Genomic DNA, 15,629 nt, shown 5'->3' on the forward strand with positions numbered 1-15,629 from the left:
TGCGCAAGTACAAGAAAACCTCAATTACACAGCAAACACCATATAATTCCGATGATGGTACCACCAGTTTCTTAACTCAATAACTCATGGTACTCCACGTGAGCGAACTGTAACACCCCCAAAGTCACTGTCACGGCACCAGGCCAAATTCGATCCACGCTCCGGTGTTCACAAGAAAAAATGTCAAACTGAGACCTGAACCCAGGATGGCTGACAGTTGACGCTGCAGAAGAGCCGCTGGGCGAGAGGTCGGGCCGACGTCGGTCAGGCAAAAGTTCACCCAAAAGGCGACTGGGAATTCACACCTTCGGTTCACCAGACAATGACGCTGACATGAACGAGCAGCAGTTCCCAAACGGAGAACCGCGAATTCCCAAGCGAAATCCACAACGCACACGAGAACCAGGCGAATCGCTGGTGCGAGGTGAAATGGCGGACGGGCCTGTAATGGAGGCGTACCTGCTCTCCAGCAATGATTCACTTTCGGAACCAAAAGCAAAACCCGTCACGCAGGTTTATCTGCAACAACAATAACGACACTGTCACAGGAATCCCTTTCCTGGGGAAACCAATATTGGCTCGTGACCAACGTCCACCAGCGTCCGCTCGACACCTCGAAGCAGATCGACTTTCCTTTCCCGATCTCACTTGATCCGCTCAAGCCTCTTCTTCCTCCTCTTCTGGTTTCTCCCGATCCATTTCGTTTTTCTTTTGAAACACTAATTTTTACCTTTGAAGACAGTTATCTCCATTTCACTCAAACTATAACAATAATAGTACATGGAACTAAAAATGCTTCCAGTGGATGAAAACCACAAAGACGGAAGTGACAAATCCATAACTCTGTGAAGTGTTTTTAATTTCGTGTTTTGTGGCTGTGAGGTGTTTTTAATCTTCTATATATTCTAAATATATATCTGTGCAGTGTCTGTCTTGTGTTGTCTTGTCTTGTGTTGTCACTGAACTACTCCCTCAAACTTTTGTGAAATCGTACTATTCCAACTTGACACCCACGGCGGGAGTATGCGCTCTACTGAGTGGCGTTCTAGTTCATGTTGTTGCTATTTTGATAGAATGTTTTGGGATATCATAGCCAGGATTTGAAATTAGAGTAACTAGCAACGGTACCCACCCTATGGGCGAGGCTTCAATTGGGAGGCCCAAATGAAAAGGCAAAATATCAGAAATTTAAGGCTTTTTTATTTTAAACGATTTATATAAACATCCGTTAAATCATATCACACGCAAATCATCAAAATCTAAACAGTATTTGTAGAATTTCAATAAAAGCCACATCACTGTTCATACCAGTAACTAGTATTCAATCGTGTTTGGGAAAATTGGGAAAAGTTGAAATTGGAAAAATTGGAAAAACAATATAGCCTATTTTACCTCAGGGGGTTTGGAAAAATTGGAAAAACTGGAAATTGGAAAATTGGGAAAAATTTGGAAAAACAATATAGCCTATTTTACTCCAGGGGGTTTGGGAAAATTGGAAAAACTGGAAATTGGAAAATTGGGAAAAAATTGGAAAATCAATATAGCCTATTTTACTCCAGGGGGTCCCAGGATTACCCACCCAAAATTTCGTTGCGATCGGTTCAGCCGTTTTTGCGGTACCTTCGAACGGACGGACAGACACATGTGGTGAATTATAGTAAGATATTCCATCAAATGATGCGGCTCACTTCCTGATATCATTGCCTTCAGCCACTGTAGAGCAGGTTACCTATCTATCCCTCTTTGACCATAACATTCCCCTCAAGCCCTCTCCCTCCCACATTTCTCCCGATGTCCCTGCTATCAAATGTTGTGTTTGTGTCCTTCCCCCCTCTCTCCCCATCTTGTCTACCGCTCCCCTTATTTTTTGTGTTTTATGTGTTGGTTTCACTTTTTGTGTGATTAATGTTAGCTCTTTCACGAGCCTCGATCTTGTATACAAAAAAACCCCCCAAAAAAACCATGGCTGTTTCTCTGCCAAGCAAGAAGTATTCGTGATGAACTTTGTGTACAACAGATTGAAAATGCCCGTTCTTCTGTGTCGTTACCGTGCACGGTACAGCAGTGAGTTTACGCAGTTGTCATGTGGCAATTTCACGCAGCATGCGGGCGATCTGGTATCACCCATACACCATGCTGGTGAGGTTGTTCCATCCACATATGTCTTGGTGCAGTGACAGCGGTTGTCATGGTGGCATTCGATTTGAAGAGTTCAACTCCAAAAAACATTTTTGTTTTAGAGTTTTGCAGCTTCAGTTTTGCCACAGATTGTCTCCAAGTCCTTTCACCGCTGCCACAATTAAGTCATATGTCTTGAGGGGAATATACTACTGTTACGGTGTATCAGAAAACACGTCAGGCGCTCTAGGTGCACATTCTGACCCATCACTACTACCGACCCTGAAGCCACTAGGCCATGGATAACAACGTGGCCCGCCGGGTTTTTAAGCAACCGCGGGCACCGGTTGGGATAATTAGGTACAATAGGGTCCTCTGGCCTTTTATGTCGTGTTACTTGTTGATGACTTGATGACCTCAACAAAAGTCCGCACCATCAGTGTTCACCCATCTTCCAACTATTACCACAGTCGAGCGAACCATGGGTAAACGCTGAATAACTACTAATGAAGTGAAACAGTGGGCAGAATTAACGTCCATCTATTACGTACATGCTATGCGAATCGATGAAAGAAAGAACATAAGCGAGAGATTGGAAAATGTAACAATTAATCACACAAGCAGGCAATTTCAGGCACGGATTCACAGGCCATTATTCACAAAGCAAAATGAAAGGTGAAAGGGCATGTATTTACAGCAAAAGCAAGCAAAGTCAAAAAGCACAAAAGTGCAGACTTACCTGAGCACGTATTCTTATACAGTCTTACCGACACACAGTACAACAGGCATTTTAAGGCCATTTTCCCTGCTAGAGCGGGGGTTAGCCTTGCGGTCCCCATGACAATCTTCTCCATTTTGCCCTATTTTCTGCACGGTCCCCTTGTGTTTTATACCTCCCCCTCCTACGCCTCCTGCCCCCAAGCCCTCTCCATCCCACACTTCTCCCTGCTCTCAAATGTTGTGGTTGTGTGCTTCCCCTTCTCTCCCCATCTTGTCTTCCGCTCCCTCTTTTTGTATATTTTGTTTGTCTGGTTGATTTGTTTGTGAAAGAAATGTTAGCTCTTTCACGAGCCTCGATTCAGTATACAAAAAAAAATCTCCCCTTGTTAACCCCCTTGCCCACATTTCTTCTTCCACCATTTTTAGCCAAGTCTTTCTCGGTCTTCCCCGTCCTCTACTTCCTTCTACATTCATTTCCATCACTCTTCTCAACCAGTCACTTTCATCCTTCCTCAACACATGACCAAACCATCTCAACCTGTTCCTCTTCACAGCATCAATCACAGGCTCTATTCCCATCATCTTTCGCAATTCATCATTTGTCTTCCTCTCTCTCAACGATACTCCGCACATCCGTCGAACCATTCGCATTTCCACCCTTTCCAGCCTTCGTTGCTGCTCTACGTTCATTACCCATGTCTCGCTCCCATAAATCATAACACTTCTCACACATGCAGCATACACCTTTCCCTTCAGCTTCAACGACACTCCCCTCATCATCAGCACACCGCTCAGTTCCCGAAACTTCTTCCATGCACATCTCACTCCAGCAACCGTTGCCGAGTCTGATCCACCTTCTCCATTCAGCATGTCTCCGAGGTAGCAAAATGTTTTCACACCTTCCAGCTTCACGCCGTCTCCAAGATCCAACTCAACATTTCCTCCATGTGCAGCTCCCTCTGTGCACACCTTACATTTGAATGTAGCTGCCACACTGGTTAATGACCCTCTCAAACCACTACATTTTTGATGAACCAACTCGGCGCACATTGTTGTGTGTGTGTGTGTGTGTGTGTGTGTGTGTGTGTGTGTGTGTGTGTGTGTGTGTGTGTGTGTGTGTGTGTGTGTGTGTGTGTGTGTGTGTGTGTGTGTGTGTGTGTGTGTGTGTGTGTGTGTGTGTGTGTGTGTGTGTGTGTTTTTTTTTTTAACCATTTGAGTTTTGTCGTCAAATTTTCTTCAAAGCTTTATTATGAGAATATGGATATGGCAAATTAATAATTTGGTCTAAAGGTTAGCGTCACATAAAATTGTCAATTTTCATCCGATTAGTTCACCAATCAAAAGCTAGATCCTGATTATTTATTTTAGATCAAAAGCTCAAAGGTCAAGGCTGCATAAAATCGTCCCTTTTCATTTTGTGTGTTTAAAAAAAAAATCTGTTTTCATCATGTTTAGCTTATGGAAGAAGAAGACGTCTGAATACAAACGGACGCGATTGGGATTTGCATTTTCCGATGCTTCGTAGTTGCTTTTGTTATTGGAATCGACCTTCGAAAAGCACCACCATAACGTGCAGCGATGCTCCAGCTGATATCTTGTACACCTCAATAGGCGTTTTTAAAACACGGCAAGTCCTCCGGATTTTTTTGCATTCGAGTCAAAAGCAGCATATGCTATGTGAGTGTGAAAATAAGGTGAAGGCCTCGTATTCGGAATACAATTAAGGTAGAGAATTTGCTTAGCTTGCGTCGAGAATTTGCTTCGGCCCCTACCTTGGGAACCTTCGTAGCCGGGTTGGGGGACGAACCAAGTTGCTACAACTTTTGTTTTATGACCTTTAGTGTCCCTGACAATCTGGTTAAGATTGGATAAGTAACGACCGAATGCATCAGCCACAGAGAGACAGACCTCAAATTGCATGTTATAGTATTATGGTTATGGAATGAATGACTGCATGAATATCCAAGACGGGACAAATGAAGAAAATGTCATTTCCATACGTGAACGTATTGATCAAGAAACCAATTCTACCTGTTATCGATGTGACATTGGACATGATGAAGTCATCACTTCTGATTATGATGCCTTTTTAAACAGGATCGTTAAAGAGAATGTCACTGGACATTCTCGAGGCTGGACGCACAAAATGTTTTTGGTGTAGCATAAGTAGGGAGATGCCTCTGTGGCTCTTGATAAGGTTGAATTGATTTATGGATACAACATTGGACAGTCGTATGCACCTACAAGGTTATACCCTTTCAGAGTATAAGCTTATAGGTGCTCCTAAATATAAAACATTGTGAAAAAGCATGTTGTGAAATTGTTTTCTGCCACTTTTGTTACTAACCTTACCCTAACCCCCTCCCCTTTGCCCTCTCTCCCCAGAATGAGATGCTGGAGGAGGGTCAGGACTACGCAGTGATGCTGTATTGCTGGAGGTCATGTTCTCGAGCCATTCCTCAGGTAAAGTTTGCTTTATGCAAAAGCTCAAACCTATATTCCACTGAGTTTTTATTATTGTTATTAATATTATTGCTCGTGGGCACTCCTGCCCTCCAGGCAGGAGTACCTTTCTCAGCCCTGCTTTGGTGAGCGATGTGCTGTGGCACAGTCTTGGAAATGTACTTTAGAATTTTTGAAAGAAATTTTATTCATCACAACATATCATACTCCATATCGTAAAATAAAGGAAGATGATTTGTAACATCGGATACCACTGAAGCTTGAGCTATTTCCGCCACAAGTCAATTTTGGAGTTGGAGAGATGGCCATCTTTGCTCCATTTTCGTAAAAGCTTTATTGTTTTCAGGACCACATAATTGAAATATATATATATATATATATATATATATATATAATATTAATAGACGAGTTTGGTCCTTATTGGTTAGATTTTTTTGCAGTATGCCATCCTGATGAGGGCAAAGAAGCCCGAAATCTGGATTGGCGGCTCTGCTTGATGTTTAGCCAATGTGGACCAAAGAATGAAATCTATGTCTATCGACAGAGTGGCCAGGCTGAGGCCTCCGGGACGGAGGTGACGCTTTGGTCTAGGACTTCGGTCCACTGGAGATCGGGACAGCGCTCATCACGCTGTTATGTCATTGAATATTGTTCCGAGCAATTAAAATCTTTACCAGGAAACAGATTATCCGAGCAAGCTTTAACTCCGAGGCGACGATCAAATGCGGACTTTATACACGCGGGGGAAGAAAGGGAGAAGTGGTAACTGAAGAGCTTACTTGTGGTCTGCTGGCAGTTCCTGAACCTGCAGAAAAGAAATCGAACAAAAATGGATTTAGTGTTGTACAAAAATAACAAAAGGGTTTATTAAAATAAATGCCGATAACAAGGAAACGCAACGGTAAACTAAATTCCTAAACGGGACGTCCCCCCCCCCCCCACACCAGACTTAAAACAGATGAAGGATTAAAATAAACTGGAAAATAAAAACGCGTGGTTTATTGTGCACTTAGCTCTGATCAGCTCGGGGGGGTTGGGCGAGGGCTCGTCCACACGGAGCGTGTCGTGCGGACAAGGGGATCGTCCGCACGACACGCTCGTCCGCACGGAGAACCGCAGTTCCTGGGCCGCGGCTCTTCCTGCTGCCTCTGCACATATCCCGATGGCATCTCTGAACACGGTTGGTCCGATTGCTTCCTGGAGCCCGTCGTCCACACACAATCGTTCGCGAGGTCCAGAATGTGAGCAGGCACAAGAGCGGGAGGGAGAAGAAGGCAAGAGAGAGAGGCAAGAGAGCAAGAGAGAAGATGCTTGTTAGAGATGTCTTTTAACGTCCCGCTCTGACGTCATCGGCCCTTTTCTTCCAATCTCCGCAGGCCAACACCACAGGCCCAGCTCCCCACCAATCAGCATGCAGTCCGCCTTCTGACATCGTCGGTTGTGCCTTGCCAATCAGCGTGATGCTTCCTACTCGCCCTTCCCTCTACCAATCAACGAGTTGCTTCTTACCCCGGCCTTCCTGTTGGTCAACTCCTGCCCTTCTGGGCGTGGCTCTCGGCCTGCCTGAGCTATGTGTGTGATTGATGCCTGGCTTTCGGTTGGTTTTTATTGTTATTTAGTGTAGGTTAATGGCAATTCTAACTAGTGTCTATGGTGTGGTGCCAAAAGGGGCAAATGATAATCACCAAGGGAACGACGTACAAGGGATAATTTACCCTTATTCCCAAAGCTAGTTAACATGCCCCGTCCCCTCGTGACGCGGAGAAATATGCACTTAATCCGACATCCGGGCTAACAAGTACTTATTACATGGTGGTTTCGACATGACAATCTGAGCAGGCTACCTATACAAATCTACCTGGTCTAAAGTCATCACGACCCCACTGACATAACAATATACAGACTTGGCATTTAATATGGAATTTTTTTTTTGTGGGGGTTAACTTACTTTTCAAGATGTCTTAGAACCAAAAGTTCATTGGAATTATGTTGAAATTATTCTAGATTTTGTTAATGTGACCTTTAAAAGAAACAAAAACCACATTTGACATTTCGAAACAAATAAATTGATCCTTGAAAGTGATGTAAACTGATATCGAACTCAATTCATGGACAGTACTGTGTTAAACTTCTGTACGTTTTCCAGAAGTATCTCTTTATTTTGCACATTAGCCCAAATTTTTATTAACAAAAACAAAAGTTAAATTACGACTGGGATTACGCACAGTAAAATTACAGTTCAGTACTTCGTGTAACCCCCACGAGCATTCAGGAGAGCCCGTACACGTTGAGGCATGCTGTTCACGAGATTTGCCAAGGTTTGGACAGGAATCGCTTGCCATGCAGTGACAATAGCCTGCTGCAATTCACGCCACAGAGGTCGGCTGCTGGTCCAAGTGGTCGATTTGACGCATTAATTCTGCCCACAAGTTCTCTATCGGATTCATATCCGGGGACATGGCAGGCCACTCCATATGCTCTACACTACGGTCAGCAAGAAAGTGTTGGATCATGCGAGCACGATGAGGCTGTGCATTGTCATCTTGGAAGACAAAGTTTCCTCGAAAGGCTGCACGAGCAAATGGAAGCAATGTTTCTTCCAGAATGGCCCTGTACTTGAACTGGTTCAGGTTTCCATTCAGAACAACCAGGTCAGTTTTGCCCCCTGCATGAAAAGCAGCCCAGACGGTCACCCCACAACCTCCAGCTTGGACTTTTGGCAGTATACAATCTTTGTTGTAGGCTTCATGCACTTGTCTGCGCACTCGGACGCGGCCATCTTGACGATGAACCAGAAATCTAGACTCGTCACTGAAGATCACATGATTCCAGTGTCCTGGCTGCCATTGACGGTGCTCTCTGGCCCACTGCAATCGGCGCTGGCGGTGTTGTCTGGTCAGGCGTGGCTTTCTCAGGGGACGCCTGGCACGATAGCCTGCTTGAACCAGTCGTTGGTTGACTCGCCTTCTGGATACAGGCACATTTGTCAGTTGCTGCCACTCAGCCCAAAGCCGATTAGCTGACTTGGTACGGCCATTGCGGACTAACCGGTGCAGCTGGCGATCATCCCTCCTTGTGGTTCTGCGGGGACGTCCTGGCCTCGGTATTGGAGTAGGGACACCCCTCTGAGCATTTCGTTTCAGGATCTTTGACACCTGACCTTGAGTGATGCCATACTCCCGAGCAATAGCACACTGTTTCATGCCGTAATTTCGTAAAGCCACCACTCCATGACAAACAGCATTGTCGAGTTGACGGACCATCTCAAGAGGAAGCGGCAATAACTTTTGGAGACGTGCAGCAGTTGTTTTCCACTAATACAGAATGCAACAACCCTTGTATACCCGACTGTGAAGCCAATCATCAAATGCACCTGTCCGTACATTTTGCCACGCCACCTGTGATATAAGCCTGTTGTTGACTTCTTGCTGCGACAGACAATCAGTGACATGGTTCTTTTAACAAATAAATCACCAAAGTGTAAAAGAAACTCACCAGATTGATATACCGAGTTCAGAAAGTAAACCCAAGTCAAGAAAAAAAAATATATTCCATATTAAATGCCAAGTGTGTATATCAGTCAAGTATGTATAGTGATATCTGTGTAAGATGTGCGACATGTGTAGAAAATGCATACAAAAGGAAGAGCCACGCCAAAGCTCACTCACCTGCCCCAAGTTCAACGGAAGTGTGTATGTGTGTATATATATATATATATATATATATATATATATATATATATATATATATATATATATATATATATATATATATATATACACACATATATAGATATACATATATATATACATATATATATATATATACATATATATATATATATATATATATATATATATATATATATATATATATATACATACATACATACATACATACATACATACATACATACATACATACATACATACATACATACATACATACATACATGTATGTATATATGTATATATATATATATATATATATATATATATATATATATATATAATATATATATATACAGTGAAACCTTGACTTACGAGTTTAATTTGTTCTGTGACCGAGCTCGTAACTCAATTTGCTCGTTTCTCAAATTTAATTTCCCCATTAAAATGAATTGAAATGCTATTAATCCGTTCCAGCCCCCCAAAAACCACACCAATTTTTTTTGTTACGTGTTTTTAAATAAGAAAAATGTACTTTATAAATAACAAATAATGTATAAACAAGCACGACCTCGTATATACTGTACATAATAAAAGAGAATGTAAAGAAATAAACTGGTTTTATTAAGTGCATTTACCTTGAAGATCAGACGAAGATGCTGGCGGAGGTGGAGGAGATAACTTTTGCCTTTTTCGCCACACTTTCCTCACTTTCACTTGCAGGGCGTTTCAATAAAAACCTGTCCAAGGAGGTTTGTTTCTTCCTCCCTTTCAAAATGTTTCGAAAATGAGTGAGGCAAGTGTCGTTACACAGCACCAACGCACGACCTGTTGCAACTTTTTCAGGGTGTTTCTTTTCAATAAACTCTGAAATTTTCTCCAACATTTCCTTAATCTCACTTGTCACGATAACCACCTCCGCCTCTGGCTCCTCCGCGTTAATTTCCTGCAAAACCTCAGTATTCTGCTGCTGCTGTAGCTCCTTTAATTCCTCCATTGTCAGTTCCTCGTTGTGCTTCTCGACGAGGTCGTTAACGTCTTCTTCATTCACTTGCAGGCCCATGGACTTTCCGAGGGACACAATCTCCTCCACCACTAACACTTCAGGTTCGAATCCTTCGAAGTCCCTTTCGGACACAACCTCAGGCCACAGCTTCTTCCATGCAGAGTTTAAGGTCCTCCTTGTGACACCCTGCCAGGCCATGTCGATAATTCTGAGGCAGGTCACGATATTGTAGTGATCCTTCCAGAACTCTCGAAGGGTGAGGTTTGTGCTCTCCGTAACCTCAAAGCAGCGCCGGAACAGGTGCTTGGTGAAGAGCTTTTTGAAATTTGAAATCGCCTGCTGGTCCATGGGCTGCAGGATAGGGGTGGTGTTGGCTGGAAGGTAGAGGACCTTAATAAACTTAAATTCTTCAAGGATGTCGTCTTCGAGGTTTGGTGGGTGTGCGGGAGCATTGTCAAGGACGAGAAGGGCCTGCAGGGGTAGGTTATTTTCCAAAAGGTACTTCTTGATGGCAGGACCAAAGACCAGGTTTACCCACTCCACAAAGAACTGCCTGGTGACCCACGCCTTTGCGTTTGCTCTCCACATAACCTGCAGTTTTTCTTTAAGTATCTTATGAGACTTAAAGGCTCTGGGGTTTTCAGAGTGATATACGAGTAGCGGCTTAATCTTGCAGTCACCACTCGCATTCGCGCACAGTGCAAGGGTTAACCTATCCTTCATGGGTTTGTGGCCTGGCATGCTCTTCTCCTCTGCCGTTATATACGTCCTCCTCGGCATCTTTTTCCAGAAGAGCCCTGTCTCGTCACAGTTGAAGATTTGCTGGGGGATGTATCCTTCGGCTTCTATCAGTTCGGCAAAAGTTATAATAAAATCTTCAGCTGCCTTCACATCCGAGCTTGCTGCCTCACCATGCCTGACGACGGAGTGAATGCCGGTCCTCTTCTTAAAATTATCAAACCATCCCCGACTGGCTTTGAATGACTCTTCCGATGCCTCGTCCGTTGATGTTCCCGCCGTCTGCTGCACCAAATCCCCGTAAATGTCTCGTGCCTTCTCACAGATGATGCTCTCGGTCACGGTATCTCCTGCGAGCTGCTTCTCCGTCAACCACACAAACAACAACTTCTCCATCTCTTCATGGACAGAGGTCCGGAGCTTTGAAATAATCTTAACGCCCTTGGCTGGCGTTATAGCCTTTATCGACTCCTTCTGCTTCAAAATCGTACATATCGTAGAAGTACTACGATCGTACTGCCTCATCAAGTCGACAACACGCACACCTCGCTCATGTTTTTCGACGATTACGTGTTTTATATCCAAGCACATCAACCTTTTCTTCTTCTCAGCACTGCCCTTGGCACTCAATTTCTTAGGACCCATGGTTAAAACTAAGAAATTTTCCAAAATAAACAAAATGCGAAAACAAAGCAACAGCGATACGGCAGAGATGCTTGCACGGCAAGATAACCACGTGAACTGAACGCTCGCTGGGCCACCTAGTGGCGGGTGGCGTAAGCTCGCTCGCTCATAACTCAGATCTCGGCTCGCATCACAAAGCAAAAAATCGACCGAGCGACGGCTCGTATCTTGGAAAACTCGTAAGTTGGTGCACTCGTAAGTCAAGGTTTCACTGTGTATATATATATATATATATATATATATATATATATATATATATATATATATATATATATATATATATATATATATACATACATATATATATTTATATATATATATATATGTATATATATTTATATATATATATATATGTATATATATATATATATATATATATATATATATATATATATATATATATATATATATATATATATATATATATATATATACAGTCATGTGAAAAAGTAAGTACACCCCATGTAAAGTTTTGACTTTTTCAACACATTTCAACATACAGCTATTTGACCTTCATTTCAACAATATTGATAGATAAAGGTGATATAATATAACAAATATCATGAAACATTGACATTTTGTCGTCCATTGTATAATTTAAATAAACATAAATGCAAATTTCGCATGTGGAAAAAGTAAGTACACCCTTGGCTCGAATAGGTGGTATTGCCCCCTTTGGCAGAAACAACCTCAAGTAGGCATTTCTTTTAACTGTCTACCAGTCTCTGACATCGACTGTGAGAAATTTTTGTCCACTCCTCCATGCAGAATTCTTTCAGCTGTGCGATGTTTGAGGGGTTTCTTGCATGCACAGCTCGTTTCAAATCCCCCCACAACATCTCGATGGGATTTACATCCAGGCTTTGACTTGGCCATTCCAGAACCCTCCATTTCTTTTTTTTCAGCCATTCCTTGGTGGATTTACTGGTATGTTTCTGGTCATTGTCATGTTGCAAGGTCCACCCTCGGTTGAGTTTCAACTTTCCGACAGATGGCCTCACATTATCCTCAAGCACCCTCTGGTACAATGAAGAATTCAGAGTGGATTCCATGATGGTGAGCTGCCCAGGCCCTGATGCAGCAAAGCTGCCCCAAACCGTAATGTTTCCACCACCATGCTTTACAGTTGGTATCAGGTTCTTGTGGTCAAATGCTGTCTTTGGTTTTCGCCAAACATGTCTTCTGGTACTGTGGCCAAATAGCTCTACCTTTGACTCATCTGTCCAGAGCACATTGTTCCAGAAGTGCTGGTCTTTGCCTCGGTGTTCATTGGCAAACTTTATTCTTGCCCTGATGTTCTTTCTGGACAGCAAAAGTTTCCTCCTGGCACACCTCCCATGTAGATCAAATTTGTGCAGCCTTTTTCTAATGGTAGACTCGTGCACTTTGACATCAACAGTGGCAAGAGCTACCTGTAGGTCCCGTGATGACATTCTGGGGTTCTTAGAGACTTCTTTCAGCATCTTGCGGTCTGCTCTCGGGCTGAACTTGCTGGGGCGGCCTGGCCTGAACAAGTTGGCAGTTGTTTGGAATCTTCTCCACTTGTAGATGATCTTCCGGACAGTCGAATGATTGATTTCAAATTGTTTGGAGATCTTTTTAAATCCCTTCCCAGACTCGTAGGCATCTATAACCTTCTTTCTGAAGGCCTCAGAGAGCTCTTTTGATCTAGGCATGGTGACGCCACACACTTCAACAACAAAGAGCAAACCAAACGAAATGTCTGAGGTTTAAATAAGACAGGTTCCTCCAAGATCCTCTCTAACGATGTTCTAATCATTTACACCTGAGCTGGTGCACCTGATTCTAATTTTAGGTATTTGAAGTAGTGATAAATGTAGGGGTGTACTTACTTTTTCCACATGCGAAATTTGCATTTATGTTTATTTAAATTATACAATGGACTACAAAATGTAAATGTTTCATGATATTTGTTATATTATATCACCTTTATCTATCAATATTGTTGAAATGAAGATCAAATAGCTGTATGTTGAAATATGTTGAAAAAGTCAAAACTTTACATGGGGTGTACTTACTTTTTCACGTGACTGTATGTCTGTGTATATATATGTATATGTTCCCGAACACAGAGGTTGTGTCCCTTTTTGTGTTCAGTGCTTAAATTTGTGAGGCATGTAAGAATGAATGATTGTTTATGAGGACCCCTCAACCAGTTTCACATTCTTGTTCTGAAGCCATGCCAGTGGTGCTTTGGCTGTACGTTTGGGGTCATTGTCCTGTTGAAAAGTAAATGTTCACTGCAGTCTAAGGTCTTTTGCCCTCTGAAGCAGGTTCTCCTCAAGGATTGTCTGTATTTGGCTCCATTCATTGTTCCCTCTATCCTTGCAAGTCTGCTAGTCGCTGCTGCTGAAAAGCATTCCCCCAGAATGATGCTGCCACCACCAGGCTTCACAGTAGGGATGGTATTAGATGGGTGATGAGCTGTGATCGGTTTTCACCAGATGTTGCACTTTGCATTCACCAGATGTTGTTTCCCATCTCAGGCGAGAAACTCTGTAGTTCTGTCAGTGGTCATTGGTTTCCTGGTCACCTCCCTGACCAAGGTCCTTTTTACCCAGTTAGTCAGATTCGTTGGACGGCCAGCTCCAGGAAGAGTCTTGGAAGTTACATATTCTTTCAATTTCCTGCTGATGGAGCTCACTGTGCAGAAATGGTTTCATTCCCTTCCCCAGATCTATGCCTCCTCACAATTCTATCTACGGACAGTTCCTTGGACTTCATGGTAGAATTTCTGCTCTGATTTGCACTGTCAACTGTTGGACCTTGTATAGAAAGGTGTGTTTCTTTCTAAATGATGTCCAATCAATTGAATTGGCCACAGGTGGACTCCATTCAAGTTGTAGAGACATCTCAAGGATGATCAAAGGAAATTGGATGCGCCTGAGCTCAATTTGGAGTGTCATAGCAAAGGGGTTGAATACATCTTCACTCAAGACATTTCAGCTTTTCATTTTTAATTATTTCGTAAAAAAATTCGAAAACAAAATTCTCCTTTGACATTATGGGGTATTATGTGTAGATTTAGGGTTTCCAATCATATTGATTGGATGCCTTTGATATTTGCACCAAATGTAATTAACATTTAAACATGCTAATAATAAACTATAATGTAAGTCATCGGTCATGTGTGATTGAATAGGTTATGGTTAGGTGTCGTGTTTAAAAATGAAGAAATCTTCCATCTTCAGGTGAAATGCAATGAGCAACCAAATCGTGTGGAGATCTATGAGAAGACCGTAGAGGTGCTGGAACCAGAGGTCACCAAGTTGATGAAGTTCATGTACTTCCAGGTAAGATTTTCATTTATTTAAACCTTTTCTTGTGTGCATGCGACCCAGATTTTACCTCATATTTTTTGGCCCCATCTCTCAATCGTGAAGAATCACTTTAAAAATATATAAATTATTGGATACGGATTTAGATCTTCACCAAAATCAAATCGATTCCTTCCTTGTCACACACCCAACCTGTCTACCAAGTTTCGTCCAAATTCGTCCATAAAGTTTTGAAATATCTGACACACAGACAAACAAACAGGGGTGAATACATAACCTCCGTCCACTTTCGGTGGTGGAGGTAATAAACGAGTCATTACATTTTCCTTGGCTAACTCATAAAAATGGATATGGCTCACTTTGAAGATGCGAAGGAGATGTACAGATCATGATGTACAGGTAGCATTTGGAAAATCAACAAAAGTCATAAAAGCAAACTGCCTCATTGTTGTGCACACTAGTACACCCGTTCCCTAAGGGGGCGACATGAAGAGTCATTCCTCTCTGGGATATATAGATTACAGTAGATCTACAGTGGGGCCTCAAGAACATTTGGGGGTGGTGTTCATTCACCAAGTTTCTTGTGGAGTGCTCGGCAACTGGTTTAAGCATTCAAGCAAGCACTCCTTTCAAAATCGTTGATAAGGAACGTCTGGCTTGGCAAGCGCTAGATAGCTGCTTGGCAAATGATCACACCCTGGGTTTTCTCCCTTTCAGTTTTCCTTTCCTATTTCATATTTAAAATGCCAAACTGAACCGCTTCCTTCGGAGACAGGTGCAATTTATTTATTTATTTTTGTCGTGGTTTCAGTTATGTCAATTTTTCTCCTTTAATCCAATATGGCTGCCATACTATGGAACCTATGATGTCAGAGTTATCAATTAAAATATTCTCCATGGGGAGACGCTCCTTGGTTCAGGTTTTGCATCGAT

At 42.5% G+C, this 15,629-nt stretch overlaps 1 protein-coding gene across 3 annotated transcripts in view; it reads left to right on the forward strand.

Moving 5' to 3' along the window:
* LOC137420612 (cytoplasmic FMR1-interacting protein 2) overlaps positions 1 to 15,629 on the forward strand; it is a 108,698-nt gene that overhangs the window by 8,487 nt on the left and 84,582 nt on the right. For all 3 annotated transcript variants that reach the window (XM_068105820.2, XM_068105822.2, XM_078772491.1), the window contains exons 4-5: positions 5,224 to 5,301; positions 14,610 to 14,711. In XM_068105820.2, coding sequence (XP_067961921.1) covers positions 5,224 to 5,301; positions 14,610 to 14,711 — 180 coding nt within the window. The remainder of the gene's footprint in view (positions 1 to 5,223; positions 5,302 to 14,609; positions 14,712 to 15,629) is intronic.

The sequence above is a fragment of the Myxine glutinosa genome, chromosome 2 (assembly GCF_964187855.1).
Source record: "Myxine glutinosa chromosome 2, kmMyxGlut1.1, whole genome shotgun sequence".
Classification (NCBI taxonomy): Eukaryota; Metazoa; Chordata; class Myxini; order Myxiniformes; family Myxinidae; genus Myxine; species Myxine glutinosa.